This window comes from Balaenoptera borealis (genome assembly GCF_965194805.1).
Source record: "Balaenoptera borealis genome assembly, chromosome: 18".
Lineage (NCBI taxonomy): Eukaryota > Metazoa > Chordata > Mammalia > Artiodactyla > Balaenopteridae > Balaenoptera > Balaenoptera borealis.
Genome location: NC_138877.1, coordinates 13670045 through 13696102, shown reverse-complemented (window position 1 = coordinate 13696102; position 26058 = coordinate 13670045). Strand labels below are relative to the sequence as shown.

General features: G+C 39.7%; 2 protein-coding genes across 3 annotated transcripts in view; one reads left to right on the top strand and one right to left on the bottom strand.

The window, feature by feature from the left end:
* The window catches only part of SMAD9 (SMAD family member 9), a 58863-nt gene extending 54717 nt beyond the window's left edge, over positions 1 to 4146 (top strand). The window contains exons 5-6 of the mRNA XM_082365574.1: positions 259 to 515; positions 3449 to 4146. Coding sequence (XP_082221700.1) covers positions 259 to 515; positions 3449 to 3592 — 401 coding nt within the window. The 3' untranslated portion in view covers positions 3593 to 4146. The remainder of the gene's footprint in view (positions 1 to 258; positions 516 to 3448) is intronic.
* Positions 4147 to 16704: 12558 nt separating this feature from the next.
* Positions 16705 to 24495, bottom strand: RFXAP (regulatory factor X associated protein). 2 transcript variants are annotated; one of them, XR_014236955.1, is made up of 4 exons: positions 23709 to 24323; positions 20135 to 20242; positions 17979 to 18168; positions 16705 to 16999 (listed from the first exon to the last, which is right to left on the bottom strand). XR_014236955.1 is itself a non-coding variant. In XM_082365710.1 (3 exons), exons 1-3 carry the CDS (start codon positions 24189 to 24191, stop codon positions 18058 to 18060), a joined length of 702 nt encoding a protein of 233 aa, XP_082221836.1. In that variant the 5' UTR covers positions 24192 to 24495; the 3' UTR covers positions 16705 to 18057. The 2 variants fall into 2 exon arrangements, 1 of the variants encoding a protein (XP_082221836.1); XM_082365710.1 differs by having other exon boundaries at positions 16705 to 18168; positions 23709 to 24495.
* Between the last annotated feature and the right edge of the window lie 1563 nt (positions 24496 to 26058).

Sequence of the window (26058 nt, the reverse complement as noted above, 5' to 3'; positions counted from 1 at the left end):
TTCTGTGTTCTTGGTGCTGATCGTAAACCTGGGTTGCAATCCACTTTTAAATGGACTCATGGAAAAAATATAGATGATAATTAAAGCAAGTCAGCCTTTGGGGCACGTGTGGTACTAATCAATGATTGGTGATATTAAAATTAACCTCACAGTTGCTAGTCACATCTCTTGAGGTTGCAGAGGTAGATGAGAAGGGAAGGGTGATACATCCAAGCGAAAAGTCGGTGCTGGTGTCGGAAGACTGTGTTTGCCTCGTAGGCGTGCACCTGTACTACGTCGGGGGAGAGGTCTACGCCGAGTGCGTGAGTGACAGCAGCATCTTTGTGCAGAGCCGGAACTGCAACTATCAGCACGGCTTTCACCCGGCCACCGTCTGCAAGATCCCCAGCGGCTGCAGCCTCAAGGTCTTCAACAACCAACTGTTTGCTCAGCTGCTTGCCCAGTCCGTCCACCACGGATTTGAAGTTGTTTATGAGTTGACTAAGATGTGCACCATCCGGATGAGTTTTGTCAAGGTAAGGAGTGCTTGCTTCCCGATGGTAAGATGGAAAATGAAAAATAAAACCAAAAGCACTCTTTGGTGGACGTGGCAGTTAGACAGCCAGGGCAAGTAGACAGCAGTTTGCCAGGGGGTGGGGGTGGGGGTGCTCTATTTAATTGTTTTTTTTTTTTTTAAAGTAAATACGAATTTAATTTAAATTTTTATTATAAATTTTACAGTAAAAGTAAAACGAACAGTATCCTAGAAGTCAAAATTCTACCTACAGGTAATGGCAAGAGTAGGGAAACTGCAGAGTCCAAATTTTACCAAACAATGTACAGCTTTCCTGATCAGCAGCTTAGCTGGGAAAAGCATGAGCTTTGTAAGCGAACAGATTTCAAATCAAATCCCTGCTCCCCTAACTAACAACTGATCAAACAAGGTAGCTATGCTCTCTTTTTTTTTTTTTTTTAACATCTTTATTGGAGTATAATTGCTTTACAATGGTGTGTTAGTTTCTGCTGTACAACAAAGTGAATCAGCTATATGTATACATATATCCCCATATCCCCTCCCTCTTGCGTCTCCCTCCCACCCTCCCTATCCCACCCCTCTAGGTGGTCACAAAGCACCAAGCTGATCTCCCTGTGCTATGCGGCTGCTTCCTACTAGCTATCTATTTTACATTTGATAGTGTACATATGTCAATTGTTTTTTGGAAGAGCTCCTCCATGAGTATGAAATCTCTTGTTTAGCAATTTTAAGAAAATTCTTAAGCATATTACTTTTGGAGGAAAACCGAGTTAAGATAGTTATCTGATTTTTTTTTTAACGCATAAGATAAAGTGACAATGATAATTGTATAGGACTTAATGCTACAGAGATTCTTCCATCCCTCAAATTGCTGAGCACCTATGGTCACTCAGTAAATGTTGGTGAATTTACCTGAATCAAATAAGACACTCTCCTTACTCTTACAAAGCATACAGGCAAATGGAGCAGTCATATTTATAAATAAGCTACAAAACAGAACTGACTCTAATACAAGATAGTATGAATTAAGTGCTGTTTATAAAGGTATAAACAAATTGGGATAGAAACATTATGGGGGTTGTGATTAATTCTGAGACAGCAGTAGATGTTCTGTTTATGAATATTTGTTGAATTTATCAAATTAGATCTTATTAAAATTGATGTGAAGGTTGGAGAACGGAGGAAAAGTTACTTAGCGGGAAGGAAAAAAACTGGATTTGCACGTTGAAGCTGAAGACCTCAGTTTCATCGTCTGCTGTTTCATCCCTCGCAAAGCACTTGCAAATAATTCTAATATTTCCAAATCTGAGCTTGTTTATCAAACTGAGTATATGTACACAGTTTTCCCATTGTCATATAGGAATCAGTATGGCTTGTTCCAGGTTTTTTCAAAGTAAAATTTATTTATTAATCCTTCAAAATTATCTTTAAAAATGTGTCCTGTTTTTCTATACTTTTTAAAAAAATTTTATTTTATTTATTTATTTTTGGCTGCGTTGGGTCTTTGTTGCTGCGTGCAGGCTTTCTCTAGTTGCGGCGAGCAGGGCTACTCTTAGTTGTGGTGCGTGGGCTTCTCTTTGCGGTGGCTTCTCTTGTTGCAGAGCACGGGCTCTAGGCACGCGAGCTTCAGTAATTGTGGCACGCGGGCTGTAGAGCGCAGGCTTCAGTAGTTGTGGCTCGCGGGCTGTAGAGCGCAGGCTCAGTAGTTGTGGTGCACGGGCTTAGTTGCTCCGCATCATGTGGGATCTTCCCAGACCAGGGCTCGAACCCGTGGTGTCCCCTGCATTGGCAGGCAGATTCTTAACCACTGCACCACCAGGGAAGTCCATTATGTCTTTATTGTATATATAATTTTAGTAATTATTTTAAAAATAAGAGTCGAGAATAGAGTTTCCAATTGAAAAAATGACTTCTTGAATCCATTTCTTTCATGGTGACAAAGCAGTTTTATTCAAATTTACTGTTAAGCTTTAAAAGTATTTTCACACTGTCAGGCAATTAAATACCTGAAAATCTTTTCAAACGTTCTGATGCTTCAGAGACAGCAGAGGGCGTTAAATTGCCATTAACGAACAACCATTTGACTTGCGGTTACTTTTTTCTAGGCCTGTGTTTTTCAAATTAGGATAAAAGGCCAATATCTCAGACGTAATTATTTCACTGTAACATAAGCTTGCATAGAAATCTTATTTTCCTAAGATCAGCAAGATGTATTTCTCAGATATGCAACCTTTAAATTCATAAAACTACACAATTCACAGAAAATAAACTGTTATTATATTGCAGGGACTTTTAAAAACATAAATCCCTAGCAAATATAAGTACAGATGATCAGTGTAAAAGAAATGTACAAGTTCTCATCACAAGAAAAAATTGCATCCATGTGAGGTGGTGGATGTTGACTGAACTTACTGTCTTTATTTTTACTGTCTCTCCTATGGATGGTCACAAATGGCAAATTGCCAGAAGTGAGCCAGCGGGGGAGAGGAGAAACAAGCTTTGTTCATCAATCCTGAATAACCAAGAGCGCCCTCAGCCCTCGCTTTACAACGTTCAGATCCAGTCACTGGTCTGTAGTGAGCAACCACTTTGTACAGAACACGGGTCTTCAGCGTTAAGGGGGTGAACATGAGTTCAAGCTCCTTTCCCTGTGGAAGAGGAAGTGATTTGCCAGGGTCTCCGGCATGGCTAGAACCCAGGCCCTCTCTAGGTCCATGAATTTAGTTGTGAACCCAGGAGGAAACCATGGATGGGGACTCAGGGTATCTGGTTGATGCAAAAGTCGTCCTGTACTTGCAGGAACGTAGAGTTCACGTTCTCAGGTCCCAGGAGCTGCCCCGGGTTGGGTGGGCTTTGTCCACCGGGCCTGCTGGGGCCTCTGAAGGCTGCCTGTAAAGTCTGGCACAATCACTCTGCTCCGTTTTTGCTTTTCAGGGCTGGGGAGCCGAGTATCATCGCCAGGATGTCACGAGCACACCCTGCTGGATTGAGATTCACCTTCATGGACCACTGCAGTGGTTGGACAAAGTTCTGACTCAAATGGGCTCTCCACACAACCCGATTTCTTCAGTGTCTTAACAGTCCTGTCTTAATCCACATTTCTATAGGATAGATGCTATTGCAGGCAGTGGCTTATATCATTTCAGATTTGCAACTAACTGAAGTTTCTAAGTACATGTGTAAATACATATAATATATACTATTCACATTTTGTATCACCATTTGTTTTGTGCTTTCTAGTTAACCTGATGCCAGTACAGTGCAATTAGAAAAGCAGGTTTTTGTGCCTACGCTGTAATAAGCAGCAGCTTCTTTTGTGGGAGAGAACAAATGAGAGGCAACTGTAGGAACAGTATTTGAAGGGTGTTGGTAGAATAAAGGCAGCTTTAGTCCACCATGTCATGTAAGGCATGTTGTGTGGCCAATCTGGAAAAATGTTAAAACTGTTTACGTAGCAAAAATCAGGTACTAGCAGCACTAGAGCAAATAACACTTTAGGACAAAACAAAGCTGTCAAACCCGTAAAATTTAACCTCACTGTTAGTGCTACTGGCCAAAAAAAAAAAAAAAAAAAAAATCAAGCTTGTAAAATCAGTTACGTAAGGTAAGTCGCATAAACTTTATTTCTGAAGTTGAAATACCTATAGCTGGACTATTGTGCTGATATGAACGGTACATTTTAAACAAATTAAACTGTGATGGGAAAAGAAAGAAACTGTGAAGCTGAGAGTCATGTTGCCTCATTATCTACCACTGTAAAAAAAAAAGAATGAGTCTAATATGGGAAGATAAATATGAAAATAGCATGAAAGGAGCTATATCCCCCCAGTTGCAAAATAAGACCAGAACTTAGTCTGAGAATCACCCACGGAGATGCCTGCTTTCCACATAGGAAATCTCGGGTTCCTGTTTTCCTGGTGATTCATGTCAGGCAGCTCTGCAGATTTCTCAGTCTGCACAGTGAGCTCTACGGCCATGTATGTCAGTCAGTCCTGTGTGCGGAAGCAGTAAAATAAGAGCATTGGACAAAAGCACCCTGTTTACTTATACCTTCTCACATTCCCACGTTCAAAGTCTCTAGGTGAGGGCATGCCTTTTGCCACATTTTCCTCACATGCTGGCAAATATTAACTATTCACAGATGACTAAAACAGTGGTGAAGCCTTTGAGAAAATCTAGACACACTGCTGGGATCAAATTTGAGTTATTTAACTTAGTGTTTCTATTGATTAAATGATCTGCTGGTCATATGTGGTAGCCTCTTCTAAAACTAAAGCTTCATACCTGGAAATAACTTCCCAAGTAAGATAATAATTTCACAATCCCTACCATTTCTGAGGAACAGTGGTCCTGAATAACAGGACATTTAAAAAAATGTATCCACAACATCAAAACCTGTTCTTATTTACCCTTGGATGATAAAGAGAGGAAAATTTCCCAAATTCCTAGGTACTTTCATATATATATAATAATTCCCACCCACTAAACACTGCATTGCTTGGAAAAATATTTCACACCCTTTTTAAAATGTGTAATTTAAGAAGGTAATTATGCTTGTAACAGACGGTACTTCAGTGATCCAGGTTTCTTCATTTATACATTCTGTCTCAACTCTTTCTAGCATTAGTGCATAGTAGTTGTTTCTCATTAAATTGTATTCAAGGTAGGAATGATCATGTGAAAAAGATATATGTGTGAGCTACTGCTGTCACCTCTTGTAATGACTAGTGTCACCTAATAGAGGCTTCCCCATATACAGTAGAAAATATTACATTGTACATTAAAGCTAGGTGGGCCATTTAGTGTTTAGCAAACTCCGTAGTATATTGGTGCGTCAACTGTGTATGTGCCTGGCACAGTGTTAGGTACTGTGGAATCGAATGTAAACAAGAGACCCGTCCCAGCCCTCTGGAGCTGAAAGTCTTAAGAGTAAATCTGTTTGTAGAATCACCTTCATGTTTCAAGAACTTTTAAAACAAACCATGCAATCTTTCTTATGCTTGAAAAAAAGTATAATTGACTTCTTAATTATCCTATGTTGAAGCTGATTTCCCTTCTCTTCTGAGCAATCAAGTAATGGTTGAAGACTTCCTTGGATAAATGCTACTTTTCTTCTGTGTCTCAAAATTGGGTTTTTCTCCTTTTGCTTCCCTATTTTCCAATAATTCCCCATCTCCCCTTTTCTTGGAAAAGGCATTAATATGGTGAAGTCATCCTCATACAAGTACTGTTGCATGAAAGAGCATTAGGTACACGTGGTTTGGGCTCCAGAGAGCATACATAGCTTTCTGATTCTCTCCATCAGTGGTCAAACTCCTCCTCTGGTAGTCTTATACCTTTACGGGATTAGTCGGTACTAGTTGCTTATAAATGACATGAAAAAATACATTGAATTTTCATGCAGCTTTGGGAAACCAAGACAAAATATTCCAGTGAATCCAAATTATTTCTTCAAAAAATAAATGATTAAAGTGGTACGTATGCGTCATTACCAGTCCTATCTCACCAAAAGCCTTTATTAAGATACTGTGAAGTTCAGAGAATTTAGAATTGATGAGAAGTTAATCCTTCAGTCACTGTAAGAGTCACATTTTAAATCAGCCTTTTAACATTTTTGCTGGCAAGAATTGTTAAAAATTGTAATGCAGTATTTGATTTCAAACTTCTAGATGTGCTCATTTAGCATTCATTCCTTGAGATAGACAATCCAAAAAATGTCATAGCATTCTTTTATAGGATAGTGAGCAAAGTGGACATGCTAAGCCATTAATTGCATCAGCCAAACATGTTTAAGGTTGCCATAGACAAGGATTGTGCAATAGAGAATAACAACATCTGGCCTGCTCACAAGACCCAGAACATTTATGGTGTTGTTCAAGCCTGTTTTTTTATTAAAAATTTGAGATGTGAAAAGTTTGTTTTAGTTAGATGATATTTTAATACCTGCCAGTGCTTTGGAACTATTAAGATGTCACTTCTCAATACATTTATGTTTTGTTATTCTTTTTTTTACACTCAGTATAAATCAGAAGTTGTACAACAACCTAGCATTTAGAATTTCCTTTTCGTTGTCTTCCTAGGAACTGAATACCCCCATCACAGCAACAAAAGCATTTTATAAGTACCACTTGCTAGACTTTAAGCACCTGCTTAACTTTGAGTATGTCCTGAATATTTGGTATATATAGTCAACAAATAAAGCAAAATATAACATGCATTCCAAATTTCATCTTTTTCTATTAAGGATTTAACAGCTGAACTATATGACAAGATTAGGTGATCCTGGCATATGTTAAGTTCAAATTAATGTAAAACAAACCAACAAAAAAGAAACTATTTCTATTTAAGTAATGTTTTTGATTATTGTAGCTAGGCTTCAATTATCCTTCAAATGCACACTTAACACTGTTACCTGATTGTTTATAATAAAGAATACTGTGCCTATGTGTCTTTTGGCTCATTTTTCCCTGCAAACGTCATAGAAGGATTTGTTGCATATGAGTCCTTAAGATGATCTTAAACCATCCTATTTTGAAAATAGGATGTTTTTGAAATCCAACATCCTATAGAGAAATTAGGTAACAGTTTTGAATTAAACACCTCAGAATAACTGGCATTAAATATAGAACCTTGCAGGGAGGGATAAATTAGGAGGTTGGAATTAACATATACACATTTATATATAAAATAGAAAATATATATATTCATATATAAAATAGAAAAGAATATAGAACTTTGAAGATACTTTGCAGTAATTTTAGAAAGGATATGCATAGAAGCTTTTTTTCTGGATATTAGCAAATATTAAGTGATATTACAGTATATAGGAGAGAATGAACAATTTTATTACTGCATACATCTGTACATTGCTATATATTACCTATTAGAAAGGTGCTAAAGAAGGCAACTGAGGAAAAACTAAGATGAAATCCAGGAGGAATATGAACATATCTAAAAATGTAAATGTTCTATTCCCTCCATTTAAATTTCCTTCCAGTCTATAAATGGAGGGGGTTAAATACATAAATATTTTGAGAAAACTTAGCTGCCTTAACTTAATCAAAGTTTTCCTTTTTTTATTTTTAAAGAAATGGAGCCCTTTAGTCAAAAGAAATATTTTGTGGAGTTCCAAAGTGTAAACAGATGAAAGACAAGCTATTCTGGTTCGATACAGGTGAGGATTATGAAGCTGTAAGTTTATGGAAAGCAGTGTTTGTGCCTTGCTTGTCTTTGCATCTCCCATGGTTCCTGACCCTGTTCTTGCAACCAAAATTTGGTATTGGCACTTCAACCACTAACTAGTACAGATTTTTAAATATATCACTGTATAGACATAAAATATTGTCTTTAAACATTAGCCCATCTAAGAGAAGGAATATTTTCATCATCCTAGGAACTTCCAGGTATTCGTTTATTAGACGATTCTTGTGCATCAGCTACTACCAGGCAGGCGCCATAGATGGCAATGACAACACAGTTTCTGCCTTAAAGAAGCTTATCATCTGTGGAGGAAATGAACAAGTAAACCAATAAAGGTCAGTGTGCTATCAGTTGTGACAGGCTGCCAGGGGACCAAGCAATGACACCTCTATCAGGCCCTGGGTGGGTACCCAGGAAAGCTTCTGGGCTGATCCACCTTGCCTTCCTTCCCATCAGTTCCCTTAGCAAGTCTCCCAGACATTTCTAAACCAGCCTAGGTGCCTGATCTCTGTGCTCCCATCATAATTCGTGCTCATCGACGGTCAGTTATCAATTCCTGCACCATATTGTTTTCTTGTCCATCCGTCTCTATGAAGCTGGGAGCTTTTTAAGGGCAAGGATTGTATCTATTCATGTTCAGCATTTTCCAGCTGTTGTTTGTTTAGAAAGGCATTTGGGGTTCACATTATAAAGGCAGAAATGGTATTTGTCTCATTCTCCTTTTTTAAAATCAGCAATTATTTAATTTCTTCTCTTCAAAATAAAAATAATTGCAAGCCTTCAATTACATGTCCAGTGACCACGCTGCAGCTGGTGGGGATGAGAGAAACATGCTTATGATTTAGTTTGCAAAGTTTCAGCTGCACAGCAGTAGCAAGGGAAGATAGCTTTGACAGTTAAACTGTTAAAACTGTTTTTATTCTAAGCACTTATTTTCAAAATGTGAATTTGAGCAAAGACAAGATGCATAGGAATTCTGATGTAACAAGTTAACAAGGAGTATAAAAAAGGTAACAGTTCTGAAAGTTTATCTCTGTATGATCACTGATGATTCCATTATTTGCATGCATCTGATAAAAATGTTATATGTATGGCCTCAGATTTACTCCAGTAATCTGAAAGATGATGTTAAATGGAGTGAATATAATGAAAATTATATTCAGGTTTTTTTTTTTTAAGCCAGAAATCACTCACACCTGCAGTATGTTATTTGGAGATAATGTTTGCAAGTGACAGGCTAAATTTTCTCTAACCTCATCATTTAGAAAGAAGAAAATGAAACATTCTAAAAATAACCCACTGATGTTTAATGAAGATGCCTGTGGAGAGAGGCTCAGGAGTAGGGGTAAGAAGACTTTTTCTATCAAGGGGCAGACAGTAAATATTTTCAGCTTTGCCGGCCATGTGGCCTTTGTGACTGTTATAACTACTCAACTCTGCCATTGCAGTGCAAAAGCCACCCTAAACAATGTGTAAGTGGATGGGCATGGCTGTGTTCCAATGAAACCTTATAGACACTGAAATTTGAATTTCATATAATTTTCACATCATGAGATGATTTTCTTTTGATTTGTTTTCAACCATTTAAAACTGTAAAAACTATTCTTAGCCTGCGGCAGTACAGAAATGAGCTGCGGGTTGGATCTGGCCTGGGGTGGGGGGGTGTCCCAGTTTGCTAAGCCCTGCTCTGGAGGATGAGAAGCTGTCTTGAATGTACCAACCACAGCCATACGCCCATCTGAATGCAGCCTCAGGAGACACCCCAAGCCCGACCACCAGAACCCCTCAGCTAAGCTCAGCCAACCCTTAACATTGTGGGCTGGGCAGGAAGGTGATTATGGTAAGCCACTCTGCTTTGGGGTGGTGTGTTAGATAACTAGTCATAAACATGTGGAATGTTGATGAAACTTTTTCTTTGCTTCATCCAGAAGCCTCAGGTGGGAGTAGCTTCTCATCACAAAGCACAGGCATGCCTGTTTGGAAGCACCTACAATTTTTTTTTTTTTAACATCTTTATTGGAGTATAGTTGCTTTACAATGGTTAGTTTCTGCTGTATAACAAAGTGAGTCAGCTATACATATACATATATTCCCATATCCCCTCCCTCTTGCGTCTCCCTCCCACCCTCCCTATCCCACCCCTCTAGGTGGACACAAAGCACCAAGCTGATCTCCCTGTGCTATTAGGCTGCTTCCCACTAGCTAGCTATTTTACATCCGGTAGTATACATAAGTCCATGCCACTCTCTCACTTCTTCCCAGCTTATCCTTCCCCCTCCCCATGTCCTCAAGTCCATTGTCTATGTCTGTGTCTTTATTCCTGTCCTGCCCCTAGGTTCTTCAGAACCATTTTTTTTTTAGATTCCATATATATGTGTTAGCATATGGTATTTGTTTTTCTCTTTTGACTTACTTCACTCTGTATGACAGTCTCTAGATCCATCCACCTCACTACAAATAACTCAATTTCATTTCTTTTTATGGCTGAGTAATAGTCCATTGTATATATGTACCACATCTTCTTTATCCATTCATCTGTCGATGGACACTTAGGTTGATTCCATGTCCTGGCTATTGTAAATAGTGCTGCAATGAACGTTGGGGTGCATGTCTTTTTGAATTATGGTTTTCTCTGGGTATATGCCCAGGAGTGGGATTGCTGGGTCGTATGGTAGTTCTATTTTCAGTTTTTTAAGGAACCTCCATACTGTTCTCTAGTGGCTGTATCAATTTACATTCCCACCAACAGTGCAAGAGGGTTCCCTTTTCTCCACACCCTCTCCAGCCATTTATTGTTTGTAGATTTTTTGATGATGGCCATCCTGACCAGTGGAAGCACCTACAATTTATGATATGGTTGCCACTCTGGTTCTGAACAGTACCCCGGCTCCATTTGCTCTGCCAGTGAAACTGCTGTTTAAGAGATCTCTTTTCAAAACACTTCTCTTTCCCAGACCACGTGGGAAGACTTGTCAGTCTGGTTGCTACAGGTAAAGCATTCAATTGCCACCTCCTACTAACACCAGAGGCGAGCTATGACATTTCCCAGCGAGGTACGGTGCAGGCAGTAAGGCAGCACTGGCCTCTGAGGATACTGCTGTTCCCACCACTGCTGTGGTGATCCCAGCCTCTGACCTTCATCTTGTGGCCAGAGAAGAGCCCAGACAGCCTAGAGCTCTGCTGGTCAGAAAGCACCCCGCCTTCCTCTCCAAACTGGGTACCTGAGAATTACTCTGTGCATCTCTGTTTTAAATTCTCATTGCCCTTCGGAATGGGCGGTGCCTGGCCTGGGCAGAGGATGTGGTCATTTTCCAATTGCTAACAAAGCAGGAAGTGTTCAAGAAAGTGAAGTCCTGGATGGACTTTAAACCCCATTTAAAGGTAGCAAATGTCTGGGACTAGGAAGCAAAGGGCAATGTTGATTGTTGCTGGCACTGGAGAGGTGAATAAGAAATAGAAGAGACACAGGAAACACGGTAACATAGCATTTGAACGTAAGAAGAGAGACAGGTACCTGGATAAGAGAGGAACGCTTGGCTGCCTTGGACAGGCAGATCCCAGGCCACAAGGGTCCACGCACTGACACAAAAGGCAAGGTGTCCCGGTCCTGAAGGCTATTTTAGAAAGAAAAGGCCAGCTCTGCAAATATGACAGGAGCCTGAAAACAGGGTCTCTGAGCACGACACTGCTTGAGTTTCCATACTGACAGACAACTTTTGGTGATCTTAGAAAAATACTGATTTCTCTAAGCCTCGGGGTCCCTCATTTTCTGAAAAGAAAATATGCTGTCACAATCACCCGTCACCCCCGCAGATGGTTCTAATCAACATGATGGTGAAGTACAGGTGCGTATGTGTATTTTAATATGATATATTACCATAATAAATAGTAATAAATTTTTGTGCAAATATTTGATGTTAGTATATCCTGCTCCTTATTAGATTTTCAAAGGCAACCGGTGTAAAATCTTATTAGTGGACAGTGGTCTCCAACTGAGGACAGTATGTGACCCAAGTTGCAATTATATATAAGAGAGGAAAACAAACAGAAAATCTCACTAGTCATAACTATCTTTTCTGGTTGTTTTCCTTAGCTCTCTGTTTTTGTTTTCCTGCTGCATATACTCCTGGGCCCTTTTAAGCCCAAACTACAAATAGCTCATGAAAATCAGTATCTGTGCTCAGTGAATACACCTTAAGAAAGGCTACATGCATTTCAATATTACTAGGGTAAAGCTACGAAGAGAAAAGATCTATTTAGTTTGCTGCAGTATATAATAATAAAAAAAAAGCTTATCTCTGATGCATTAGAATAGTACAAACGATTATTTAGAGGGTGGAGTAATACATGTTAAGGATAATAGGGAAAGTAGCCCATGTCCTGATTAGAAGATGAGATCAACTCATCTAATTAGTAAACATGTCAAGTATTCTCACTAAAATGTTTTGCAAATATTAACTGTAAACTCAATAAAGGCAGTATTTTGATCAGTTTTTTTTCCTATAGTGAGGCAAGTCTGCTAAACAAATGACAGTTCAGCCTATCTCCAAATAAACTGCTATCTGAATACAGGTCCTATGTATGTACCATTCAACAGCATCTGTAGTCATGATTATAACACTCATTTTCATAGTTAAAGAAAGCTAGAAACTGAGGGAGTGATGATGATAAGGACACTAAAATTTCCATGTCGATTAGTTACACAAAGGAAATCAGGACTACTTGCCAATATCCGTATTAATTATATTTTCCAATTCTAGAAAAAGAAACAGGAAGTTGTAAATCAACAATCATTTGAAAGATCGCAAATTGAGACCATTTAAACCAAGACTGAGAACCTAGAAGCCATAAAAGAAGTGTCAGATATGTTCAAATATTCAAAAATTGAAAGCTTGCATGGCAAGAAATACCATAAAAAGGTAAATAGACCAATTTTAGAAGTGGAAAAAAATAAATAAATACGACATAGGGTTAATTTTTATAATAGTCACCAGACTTTTGCACACTGAGTAGAAAAAAGGAGCCTAATAGAAAAATAGACAAAAGACACGAGGAGGCAATTCACAGAAGAGCAAATCTAAGTAGCCAACAAGCATATGAAAAGGTGCTCAAATTTACCAGCATTCAGGGAAACACTAATAAGTGTTAACAATTAGCAGTACATAGCTATCAGAAAGGCAAGAGTTAAAAAAGAACAGTAACTCCTACTGCTGGCAAAAATGTGAGGAAAAGAAATTGTCCCTTGTTGCTGATGGGCGTGTGAAGTGATACAGCCTTTTGAGGGGAAACGAATATAACAGTATCTATTTAAAGGAAACAGGTATCTATGGATCTCCCTCCACCCAACAATCCCATTCCTGAGAATCCACCCCAAGGCCAGAGAACCAGCAGTAAACACCACTACACAGGGACACACCACAAGGATGTTTGCTGCAGCTTTGCTCACAGTGGCAGAAAACCAGACACCAACAGTGGAATGATTGAATATGATGGTACATTCACATCATGAGCTGCTCTGCAGCCACTGAAGCAATGAGTTCGAGCTACGCAAGTGACTCAGGGACCTTCTACACGGTACTGGTGTGTAAAAAAGCAGTATACTGACATGTGTATAATACACCCACATTTTTATGTAACAGTGACAGTTGCAAGATGCGTATATATGTGTATCTATAGAAAATTATACAAACATAAAAAAAAGAAGGATCCCTGCTGGGTTGTTGACATACATGGAAGACGGGTGGGGGAACCACAAAAAGGAACAAAAGGGGAAAGCCAAAAAAAAAACCACCCCTCCATATATACGATATGATTACACTCCTGTATTTATATAAAATTATATACGTGTGCATACATTAAGTTTTTTAAAAATTTAGCCTTTACTGAAGTGCCTACTGGGTGCGAAACTAGGTACTTAAAAGTGATAGCTGCTGATTTAGCAACAACATTCTACTGCAGCAAAAGCATCATTTTCGGAGGCAGAAGATTTAGCTTCAAATCTTAACTCTGCCTCTAATAGTAAGACCTGTTATTTATGTCACTTCTCTCTTTCTTTCCTCATCCAAAAACAGGGACAATACTTGCCATGCCATGTTTTGAGGTTCAAAGGAATTAGCACATAGGAAAGTACCTTCTAAATTGTGTGCTAAAGTAACACAATAAGGGTTGGTTTAAATAAAATCTGTCATTTAACACATTCTAAAACTCAAGGCTTAATATACAAAGGCTTTATTCTCATGGCCCAGTGACAGTGCATCCACTGGTTAACGTAAAGTTCACGTTCAAACTGCACTGGCCTCATCATGATCATGTACATGGATCACACTGCTTACTAGATTTAAGTCCAAGAGCTGTGTGATCTTGAGCAAGCAGCTTAACCTCTGCAAGCCTGCTTCTGCATCTATAAAATAATACTGTTACAGAGTAGTGTAATAAAGATCGGGGCAGTTGCTCATTCATTGTAATGAATACTGCTAGTTTCCTGGCTGAAGTACCTCGTGCTCTCTGATTCTTCCTACACTTGTTTTGCAATGTCATAGAAAACTACATTCCCTGTTGGCCTCATTTCTTCTCTGTTCAGCGAGAACTCTAGCTTCTATTCCTGAGAGTAAAGCATCCTAACTTCCGCCACTTATTCCTCTAAATGAATCTGAGCTCAAGCTTGCAATTTATCTTTCCTCCTCTATGGCTGGTGGAGCCCTGAGATATATTGTCACCTGACTGCAGACTGCCATTTCAGGCTGCTGGCTTCCAGGCCAAACCTTTAATGCCCAACTCATCAATCCCTTTACACACAGTATTATTGAGGATATAGACCTGGCTGGATATAACAGAGACACCTTACTAGCCATGGCAGACACAAGAAATTCCATCTCTCTTTGATGTAGTAGTCCAAAAACAGGAGGTCCCTAGTCCAAAACAGGTTAGGATAGTAGCTCTGCTCCCCAAGGCCATCCAAGGACACAGGTTCTTTTTCTCTTGTTCTGGCTTTCCCAATGAATTACCTTCATTTGGTCTACAGATGATGTGCTGCTCTGTCCACATTCCACGCAGCAGGATGGAGGAGGGGAAATGGGCTGCCTGACTCCTGTTTCAGGGCACCACCTGGAAGTTGCACACATCTTCTCTGTTCATAGCCCATTGGCCATAACTTACACGGCCACACCCAACTGCAAGGGCAGCTGAAAAACAGTCTTAAAATTTTTTTAAACTGAAATAAAAAATATATACTGAAAAGTACAAAAATCATACATGCATAGCTTGCTGACCTTTCATTAACAGAACATACATCCAGGACAAAACGAGAGCATCACCAGAACCCCTGAAGCCTCCTCATGCCTCCTTCTAGGCTCTATCCCCACCCAAAGGGAAACCACTCTTCTGTGTTCTAACAATAATAGTTTCACCTGCTTCTGTACTTTATACAAATTGAATCATCCACACATCATTTGTGTCCGGATTCTTTCGCGTGACATTCCATGAGAATCAGCTGTATTGTTAGGTGGGTACATTCCCAACCAAAACTTCTATTATTATGAAAGAAGGAAAAAAAGTTATCAGGGGACTATTAGCAGGCTACTAGCTACTAACCATCTTTCTCACAGACTTCAATGTCTTTCTAATTTTTCCTTTTCCTACAGCCTCTTATCAACTCCCCTACTCCCTTTTAGCAGATGACACCTCTCTGCTCCTTTCCCCAAGTCTACAATAGCAGATGACTTTGCTGGAACATGCAAGCTGTGAATGCCTTTACGTTATTACTGCAAACGTACCATATCTACACTTACTATATCTCCTTTCCTCTAGACTCAAATCAACTAGGATAACATCACTTTGTCATGTGGTTAGAGCAGTCTCAGGGCCTACTCAAACTCAAGGGGGCAGAAAAATAAAATCTAGTTCTTAATGGGCCACATCACATAAGAGCATGTGGGATAGGAGATTTTGTTGTGGCCATCTTTGGAAAGTGCAGTCTACCACACCTACCTTGAAAGCTTTTGCAGAGTTATTTAAAGCCATAGTAATCATATACAGAACTGTGAGAAATAATAATAAAAAACTGTTTTTCAGCCACTAAATTTTGGGGTGATTTGTTACACAGCAACAACTACACAGTTAGGTGTATCAGTTACCTACTGTTTCAAGAATGCTGCATAACAAACCATCCCACAACTCTGTGGCTTACAATCATAAGTATTGTTGCCCACAAGTCTACAGGTCAGCTGGGTGGTTCTGCCAGTCTGGACCAGATCAAATGCACCTGCAGTCAGCCGGCAGGCTGGCTGGGGCACAGCTAGTCTAGCACAGCCTCACTCACATATCTGGCTGTTTACTGGCTATTGGCTGGTACAACAGAGGTGACTGGGCCATGTATCTCCTTATCCTGCAGGTTGTGCTGGTCTGGGTTTGTTACCATGGCAGCTGGGTAGCATTCTAAAAGGACTAGCCGAAGTGTTCAAAACCTTTGGAGGTCTGTCTACTCAGAGCTGCCATGTTATTATTTCCTCTGTATTCTACTGGCCAGAACAAGTCACAGGGCCAGTCCTCCAGATTTAAGGGGTAAATAAACTCAACCTCTCGGTGGGAGGAACAGCAAAGTCATATGACAAGAGTTATAAATATATGCAGGGATAAAAAAGTTGGGGACACATTGCAATAAATCTACCCTAAATATGTAAAAACCTTATTGTTTTCTATAATATATATTATATATATATATAAATTCAATTCCTTTTCTTTTAATTCAGCTCTCACTGGCCTATTACTTTCCCTCCTTTCCTAATCCTCGTGTTCCATTTGAAGAAGGATAAGCTGGGTTTTTTGGTTTTCTTTTTACTACAAAAGTTAACTTATACTCTAGGGATTCAATAAAGCTCCCAACACCATAAGTAAGAAAACAAGCTAACAGTTAATAACAAATGGAAATGAATTCCTCTGTATCCGGTGCGGAGCAACTAAAGAATAGAATAAGTGACTCGGACAACTCAAAGGTCAGTAACTGGACTTTAATGAATAATTCTGGTAAAAGCATTTTTGCACAGATATGCAGGTATAAAACACATATAAAAATGAACATAAAGATTCCTTCTGTCCTTAAGTACATCTTAGAACAGCCATGACTAAGTTTAACTTGATATATATTTCAGAGCTTAAAACCCAAGAAACTAACAAATTTTTGCACAGTTTAACTTGAGGCACATGCATTTATTGTCCTAACACTGGAAATACTTTCTTGACATTTGACTTGATACTCTTATTGGTAAGCTTTGCCTTTTAAAAGTTTTCCTAGGAGAAAATACAAGAAAAAAGTATCTATCCAGATTACCCATCACTCTTTGAACATTACTTAGGAATAACACAATCTTAAAATAGCTCAATTTTGAAAAACACTGACAAAATGCTGGAGTGTTATTCTTATATTCAGGATCTCTTTTTTTTTAAAAAAATGAGTATAAAAAAGTAATTTTGTCCTGACATTGGTGGGATGAGATACATTTGTACTGTCCACAAGTTCAACACACAAGAGTGTCTGTTTTAAATGAGATCAATACTAATAGGTAACAAGAAATAGAGAAGCCAACTTTAGGAGATGCACTCATTCCAGGGTACTTGGTTAATCTCTCTCGGGTTTTACCAGCACATCTCTGAAAGGAGATGCACATCCTAATCTCAGAGCTATTTAACAATGATCACTTTCCTTATACACAGAAAATATGCTTACCTCTTTGACAGCTCCAGTCTTAACTGCAAAGAAAAGGTTATTACGAGAACCCAGTTCTAGGTGCCCCAACTACATTTTATCATCACAAGTAGCTCTCAGTGTTTCTTAACAGGGATTATTGGCATTGCGTGTAACATAATTCTTAGTTGTGGAGGACCATTCCAGACACCTAGCATTCCTGTCCCATTCACTAAAACCCAGCAGTTTTCAAGGTCGCCGTGACAAGCAAAAACATACCCATATGTTTCCAACTGCCCCTTGATGAGAATCACTGAGTTAGATGATTCAAGATTAATATCTATTAACTTCGTGACTTCCACAGAAAGCAACTGCTTCATTACCTTCAGTAACAATGACTGAAGAGAAACATTTTGTTTAAAAAAACATTGTAATTAAATATTACTTTGGAAAGATAAGCTGATTTCTTCAAATCCACAGTGATCTGAAAGGATTAGATGCACAACGTGCAATACTTATTTGTCCCCAAATGCACACATACATTCACAGGAAAATGACTGTTTACCTTCTACTGGCAAATCTTACCCCATTTATCTTTAGTATAAAAATATGTCCATCCACTACAATAAGATAAAAAACGTGTAGGACTTCTTGATAAATTCGCTCACACTGATGTTCCTGGAAACTGCTGTTGTCTTTGCTCCAAAACTTGCTGATTTAATAGCTGTTGCTGTTTCTGTAAAAACTGCACCACTTCTGGACTTCTTAGTAATGACTTAAAAAGGAAAAATAAAAAATATATTTATTAATAGCATTATTTTTATGGGATTAGATCATATTCATGCTATAAAATTACTCTGCTATATCCTTACACAAGATACAATATGCTTACGAAACGAAACATGCCTAAATTGAATTCACTTCTGCATCTGATGTACTGCAATTAAACTGCAAACTAATAATAGTAAAATGTGATGTCATACATCAAATACTAAAACCTAAAACTCACAGGTGAAGCCTGATCTTATTGGTGATTTTGCACACAAAGGAAATGCTTTTATGATATGCCAGCATGTATACCCTTTACGAAACATAAGAGCCAAGAACAGCACTGGATTACAGCAAGAAAAAAAAGGAAATGAAAAGGCACACCATGTGAAGATGGTTAAATGCCAGTTTAGAAACACATACATGTATGACTAGTACTGGAACTCAAGTTCCTCCCACTAGCTTACTAAGTCTTTCTGAGAAATTAAAAATGGTATGTGTCTGTGTGTATAGGTATGTGTGTGTATATATAGGTATACATGTATAATAAAAGTAATATTAGCACATTACCAAAATTTCAGAAGAGAAATACAACTGCTCTGAAACAACCAACAGTTTTATACACTCACCATTTTTAAATATAGTTATACTCATATGACAAATATAATAGACTATGGCTAATATGTTTTTATTAAAATAAAATACTTATATAAATTGATGAAGGTAAAAAAACCTTGAACCTAATAAAGTGAACAAGATAAACCAAATAAGGTGGAAACATTATCATTAAATACTGATTTTTAAAATTTAATATTACAGCATAGTATATTTCCTATTTATTACTTTTCTTTAAAATTTATTTGTAAAGACTGCCCAACCTTTATTAAGTAAATGTACTAAAGTCTACTTAGCTGTTATGAGACAGTTGGACATTGAGGTTGTTTAAACTACCATTTTACTGTTTGTGATAAAAACATTTCTGGCAAATATCCTTATGCTTAATTTATCCATATTTAGGATTTGTTTCCTGAGAATGTCTTCACAGTAAGTATGATTTCTGAGTGAAGGGATGACCATTTTAAGGACTCCTGATACAGACCGCCCAGCTGCTTTCTAAACTGCTGTCCTAATACAAGATGCCATCAGCAGAATGAGTCCCTTTCATGTAACCCTCAACATCACTGAGTGTTATCATTTAAATAGTTTTCACTTATTGTACTGTTTATTGTATGATTTTTACTGATATGAAATATCTTTCCATATCATATAAGGGAAGCATTCTGCTTTTTTCTGTTTATATTTTTTGCAATGTATTGAGGCCAAAATTTTTTCCTCACCTGTGTGATAAAAATGTCAACCATACCCACCACAGTCTTTTACATATTTGTTGCAAATGTTTTTCCTATATGTTATTTTCAAGTTTGCATTTTTATTTTTACCACCATTTTTAACTACAATATTCATTTTTATGTAGTGAAATTATATTTTTTTTGTAATTTTGTCTTTATGAGATTCCAACGTGTACTGGCAGAGGCACAATTCTATTCTTTTTTTTTTTTTTTTTTTTTGAAATTTATTTATTTATTTATTTTTGGCTGTGTTGGGTCTTCGTTTCTGTGCGAGGGCTTTCTCTAGTTGTGGCAAGTGGGGGCCACTCTTCATCGCGGTGCGCGGGCCTCTCACTATCGCGGCCTCTCTTGTTGCGGAGCACAGGCTCCAGACGCGCAGGCTCAGTAATTGTGGCTCACGGGCCTAGTTGCTCCGCGGCATGTGGGATCTTCCCAGACCAGGGCTCGAACCCGTGTCCCCTGCATTGGCAGGCGGATTCTCAACCACTGCGCCACCAGGGAAGCCCCCACAATTCTATTCTGATGACCAGTTTAACAAATTTTAAGATCTCAGAAGCTAAATAGTTCCATTTATAACAAACAACTTCTGTTAGATTTGTAACTACTTTACAAACAGATATTTACCAGTCTTTTCTGATTTAACACTTGTTCTAAAAGAGTAGGTCTTGCAGGTCGATCCCCAAAAGATCCTGTTCTCTGTTTAACAATGGAGAGTATATTATCTGCACTTTCCTGGGATAAAAGATAAAAATGCAAATAGGATTAAATGTTGATATAATAATCCATGATTAGAGGCATTTCGATGATGTAATGAACAGGTCTTTGCTTCTCTTCCTTCTTGCCCAGTTCCTGGGAGCCTTTGAGAAAGTCCCTCTTTAAGTCATTAGGCAAAGTGTTGGCAGTTAACTTTATATAACGTGCCTCACTCCCTCTCCCTCCAGGACTTCCAACCTGGGATCTTCAGTCTCCAGAAGGTCTCAAAAATCAATAGTAGGGTAGGGTAGGGGAAGGGGACCTATTTTAACATTTGTGAGCGATTTTCAATATTACAAAAAAGTGCCAAGTGGAAACTGAACATTCTCTTCAGATAAAGCTATCCAGGTCAAACCAAAGCTGGCCTGCCTTTGGATGGAATATATGAACTCAAAGGCCATTTATGTAGTGCTAATGCAACACTCTTGATAGTTTTTTGCCCAACAAAACAACAACAAACAAATTAACAACAGCAGAAGGGGAGGGGGAGTAAAATATTACTCAAAGAAGCAACTGATACACAAAGATTTCAAAATTTGGAAGTCACCAGGAGAAAAATGACAAACTGGCTTTGAAAAGACTGGAAAGCACTGGTATTAGTAATCTCCTGCCACTGGTGTAGACAAAACAGGCAAGTCCTAAAATGACACCATACTCTTTGAGACATCCTTCCTCAAACAAAATCAGCAGCGCTTACTACCAACTATGTATCCCCACTGACCTGATAAAATCTTATTTTCCTGGCTAACAAAATGTTAGTTCACTGAAACATTCTGACTCTTATAAAACCATGATACAATACTGACCACATCCAAAACTTCTGACTAAATATAAAGTCACATAAGCCATGGCACGTATGAATTCACTCTTATTCTGCTCTTCATTTTGGTTATTATTGAAGCTGTTTTTTTCTCTTGACCTTCTTTCTAATGTCCTCTGAGTTGTCTATTAGAATACTCCCTTTATCTCTTTCACTATGAGAACTTTATCAATCTGATGTTTAAAAAAATGTTCAATCCCTTAACATTTTAAGCCTCACAATATAAAAAAGTGTAAAAAGAGGAATCTAATACCCAGAGAAAACAAAAATAATTTTTTCCTTCCTCTCTCCCCATAGGATTAACTACTTATGGGACTATGCTTCATTTTTATTGCACAAGAAATGGGATGCCAAAATTGATGGTGGAGTACCCTACATTCTCACAACCTCACACACAGCACTGTGTACATTCTGAATGTTAATAACACAAAATCACAGAAGCTTGTAGTGAAAATAAACTTGAGTCATCTAGTTCAAACTTCTACAAGTGTTGGAATTCCCTTTTCAAAAATTTTCAACACTTTTTGTCCTAAGGAGTTACCAACTTTTGAAGCATCCTATTTGGTTTTGAATATCTAACATGTAGGGAGCGTTTACTTAGGTTGAGCTGAAACACATAACCCCTCTGATTTTCACCTAAGAGTCCTGGTTACTCCAGAACTATGCAAAATAAGTCTACTGCTTCTTCCAAATGATAGCCTTTTAGATATCTAATGATAATGATCAATCCCACAGGTCAGTTCTTTCATCTCTGGTTCCTTCATGTGTCTCTCACACAGCATAATTTTTAGATACATCGACTAAATATTATATACATTTGTTTCTCATTTAACCTTGATTTGTGTAAGAAATACTGATTTTTAAATACCTTAATTTCTAATCTTGCTGCTCACACTGTGGCAGAAGACCCCATCACCACCTACCAGTCCTACTATAATCATCTCCTAAAACATCTCTAAATCTATAGGCTCTTGACTTTAATCCACCCCATCAGAGTAGGAGCCCCTGTTACTTCCTAACTAGGAACTTTCTTTTGAAGACTCCGAATTCAAAATCCATTGCCTGGCATTCAACATCATACAAAAATTGGCTTCAAACTCTTAAATTTATCTTTTGTGAATTTTCCACATAAATATTCTGCTTTAGCTAGAATGGTCCCCTTGCTGCCTTCCCAAAAGTGCCTTCTGTATTCCCACTTCCCTTCCTTTATTAAAATGTATTCTCTTTCTTTTCATCACCAAAATTCTAGGGACGCAGTATAGTGTGGGGATAAGAGTGAAGGCTCTAGAACCAGATTGCTTGGGTTTGAGTACTTGCTGGCTGCATGACCTAGGCCAAGTCACTTAACCTCTCTGTGCCTCGGTTCCACGTATGTAAAATATAGTACTTATCTCATTGCTGAAGGGTGTGAGGCTCCATTTACAGTTTAGCACAGTGCCTGGCACATTAAGAAACTTAGCTGATTAAGCACATACTATTAGCCGTCCTTTCTGGCTTATAGTATGAGTTGTATTTTCTTTGCAAAGCCTTTCTAGAATATCTTAGCCTACAATGATCTGTCCTCTCCACTACTAAAGCACCACTGTACACAGTTGGCCCTTAATGTATCCTGCCTGTCCCTGTTAGTTATTTTCTTTACACTCAGTTCAACAAAGACTTACAGCTCTTGATTCCTCAGAACTGGTAAAGTGTCCCATACTGTAAGATAAATGGCTATTATTTGTTGCTTATAGCAATTAATTCTCTTCCCTAAAAAAATCATGCAAATTATTTTAGAATAGGAAAATTATTAAGGTTCTTTTTGTGGGGGGGGTGGAGGGAGAGATTCGAATTCAGTATATATTTGCCTTTTGTACATTTTCCTCAAACTGTAGATGTAAATGCTGGGCAATTAAAAAAAAAAAAAGTTGCTACAGGTAAAATACTTCCTTCTTGAAAAGAAGTATATTATCTCCTCTCTCTGTAAAGAATTCTGAAGTGAATGGGTACGTTTGGGACAAACAGAGGGACAAATGACTATTTTATTCTGTAATAAGTGGCTTATTTACTGAGAATTGGGATACTAAGACTATATCAACTGAGAACAGGACACTGAGAACACAGTAGTACTAAGCACAGAGTACTAAAAACAGAGAACTGAGAATAGGTTTAACTGAGAAAATAACACTAAGAACACTAAAAGAGTACTCTAAATAGGGGTACTGAGAACAGGGTACTGAGCATAGGTATACTAAGAAAAGGATACCGAGAATACGGTAGTGAAAACAGGAAGAGATTATCTTCTCCAAAGTACCAATTTCACGCAGGTTCCTAAGTCTGCTCCTCTAGTGATGAATCAGGTCAATCATTTACTATCTGCCCTTCCAGCCCATATCCCAGATCTTTGAAACGACAGCTTTGCTGACATGTCACATCATTTTCATTGAGATTTATTCATCTCTCACAAAGATGCACCAGAACCGTTCAGGCTTTGCATATGTTTGTATAAACTGTACTTGAGGGCAAGTACTCATTAACTCTCAGCCACAAGTCCAGCCACAGCAACCTGGCGCATCTGGGAGGCGGTAGGCGGCCAGAGTGGGGTTTCTTTTTCCACCTCCCACTCCCCCAGACCCCAGCTGATACCTCAAGTTTGACGTTTCCTGCGCTGCCAGCCTGGGCGGCCCCACCGCAGTTCAGGGCCTGGTCGCTTTTCTTCTTCTTGTACTTATCCTTGTACATCTTGTTGCGGTGTTTCTTGCACATCCACGGCTTGCGCTGCTTGGCCACCTGGCTCGTGGTCTCGCTGCAGCCCTCGTAGGTGCAGGTCTTGCTCATGCTGCCCCCGCCGCTGCCCCGTCTCCGGGCTCCACCGCTGCCGCCCTCTCCCCCAGAGTGGGTCTCCTCGTCCTCCAGATCCTCCAAACTAGCCGTGCTCTCGCCTCCCCCCGGGGGGTCCGAAGTGTCCAGCAGGTCTGTCTCGTCTTCCCCCACCTCCTCCTCGCCATCCCCAGCCACTTCGCACAGGTACCGAACGGCCTTGCCCGCCCCGGCGCTGCCCCCCAGGGCCGGAGCCTGCCGCAGGACGCCCTCGGCCACAGCCTCGTCCGGCCCTCCACAGGGGCGCATCACCAGCAGGGTGAACTGCGAGGCCGCGGCTGGGACGGGGGCTGGAGCCCGGGCCTGGCCGGGGGCAGGGGCGGGGGCCCCGGGGCGGAGCGCGCCGCTAGCGGCGCCCGGCCCCGCGCCCTCGGCGACAGCCTGCACCTCCGTGCTGCTGAGACCTGGCGGGGGTCCACGACCCCAACCCTTCAGCACCTGCCGGGCCCAACTGCACTTAGCAAACCAACGACCCAGTACCCGCGAAAGGAAAACTGGTTGGCTCCGCGATGGCGCCCCGACTGCGCCTGCGCGGCTGCAGCCCGCGCTTGAGCGTCTCCACGCTCTGTGCCTTTCAGGGAACCCGGCGTCTCCGAGGGGCGGAGCTGAGCGGCCGCCGGGGGGTCTGACTGCGCATGTGCTGTGGGCACTGGCGGGAGAAGCTGCGCCGCGCGGGCACCGCCGGCGTCCGCCGGTTTGGTGAGCGCACTTGAGGTCTTGAGGTGCTGGGCGGGACAGCGCTTTTTGCCTGCAACCTTCTCTGCCTAAAACGTTTCAAAGCACTTTGTAGTGGAACTCCACAATGTAAATTCAGATTGTTCCTGAGCAATCTTATGTGGCGTCAGGACGCTCATTAAAATATTTCTGACTGAAAAGCTGACTGAAAAGGGAGATGTGATGCTGGGATGTGGCAGTGTCACAACCGGGCCCCAGTAATTAGCAGTCAAGGAAGGCAGAGGCGGCCGATTTGAAAATGGTACCGTGGAGAAGGAGTGGACCAGACCGGGGGCCAAGGAGTATTTGTGTGGAGAACTAAATGATTTACTCCTGAAACCTTTTTCTCTCTTGGAAACTTATTTGATTTTTAATACTTGGCCTTTGCTGTGACCTCTAAGGTAAGTCTTAAATAACGTTTTCAGTAACTATAGTGAAAATGTGTGAAAAGGAATACTGAATGACAAATGTTAAAAAAAAAAAAAAACCACACAATGGTCTATCATTTCTACCAGTTGTCACACGATTGCTGGTTGCTGAATCTTGACCCAGCCAAGTCTCGGGAAGGGTCGGATCCTGCCATGTCCTGAGCAAAACTGTCGGGTAGATGTGCACTTTCCTTTTATTTCTTCCCCCTTGCCCTGGTCAGAGTTCCCATTCCACCTATTGGAAAGGAAAGCAATGGTTATCCAACAAATGACCAATCCATTGACGTTAGTGTTTGGGTGTTGATGTGTGGGTCGGTCACCAGCTACATTTGAAGGAGAGGCACGGTGGAAGGGAGAAGGTTTGCAATTAGACCGACCTGGCTGGCACTGTGCTGTGTGACCAGGGCTAGTTAGTGACTGCCTCTCTGAGCTTCCGTTTTCTCACTGGTAAAACGGGCAGTCGGTTGGTTGTATGCTACAGCCAGTTGATGAGTGCCCACTGTTAAAATTTCACGAATTCATTTAAAAATTAAATTCCATAAATTTACAGTTAAATTATGTTAGAAACAAAGGCTAAAAAACTTGAAACTCATCTCTTTCTAATTGTTTTACTCTTAGCTCTGCTGGTAAGATTATTTATGTCTATTGTATGTGTATGTGGAAATACTGGTTAGTGGTATGATACTGCATATTTCTTCCCAACTCTGCATTCAGTGGTATGTTGGTAGCTTGAAACCAGCCATGGTGGGAATATTTACACCATGGAAATTGTCAAATGCTACAAAGCAGGGCTTGAATTATTGTTGGCTGTCTCCAGACTTAAGAAAGTAATACTAAAAATGTTAACGAAGATTAAACTTAAAATGTTTCATGTCTGGGGCTGTCACATTGTCAATACCCCCTCCCCCCAACTGAGGAAATATTCTTTCATTTTTTGACAACTCTCATTATTTCAGCAAAAAAGTCGCTTACAT

What these genes read in the sequence shown, in the direction of transcription:
- RFXAP (XM_082365710.1), bottom strand. Translation starts at nt 24,191, where the DNA reads ATGCGCCCCTGTGGAGGGCCGGACGAGGCTGTGGCCGAGGGCGTCCTG. An exon ending in CAGGAAACGTCAAACTTGAG is followed by an intron (nt 20,243 to 23,708) that starts GTATCAGCTGGG and finishes CTTTTATCCCAG; the next exon opens with GAAAGTGCAGATAATATACT. An exon ending in TGTTAAATCAGAAAAGACTG is followed by an intron (nt 18,169 to 20,134) that starts GTAAATATCTGT and finishes TTCCTTTTTAAG; the next exon opens with TCATTACTAAGAAGTCCAGA.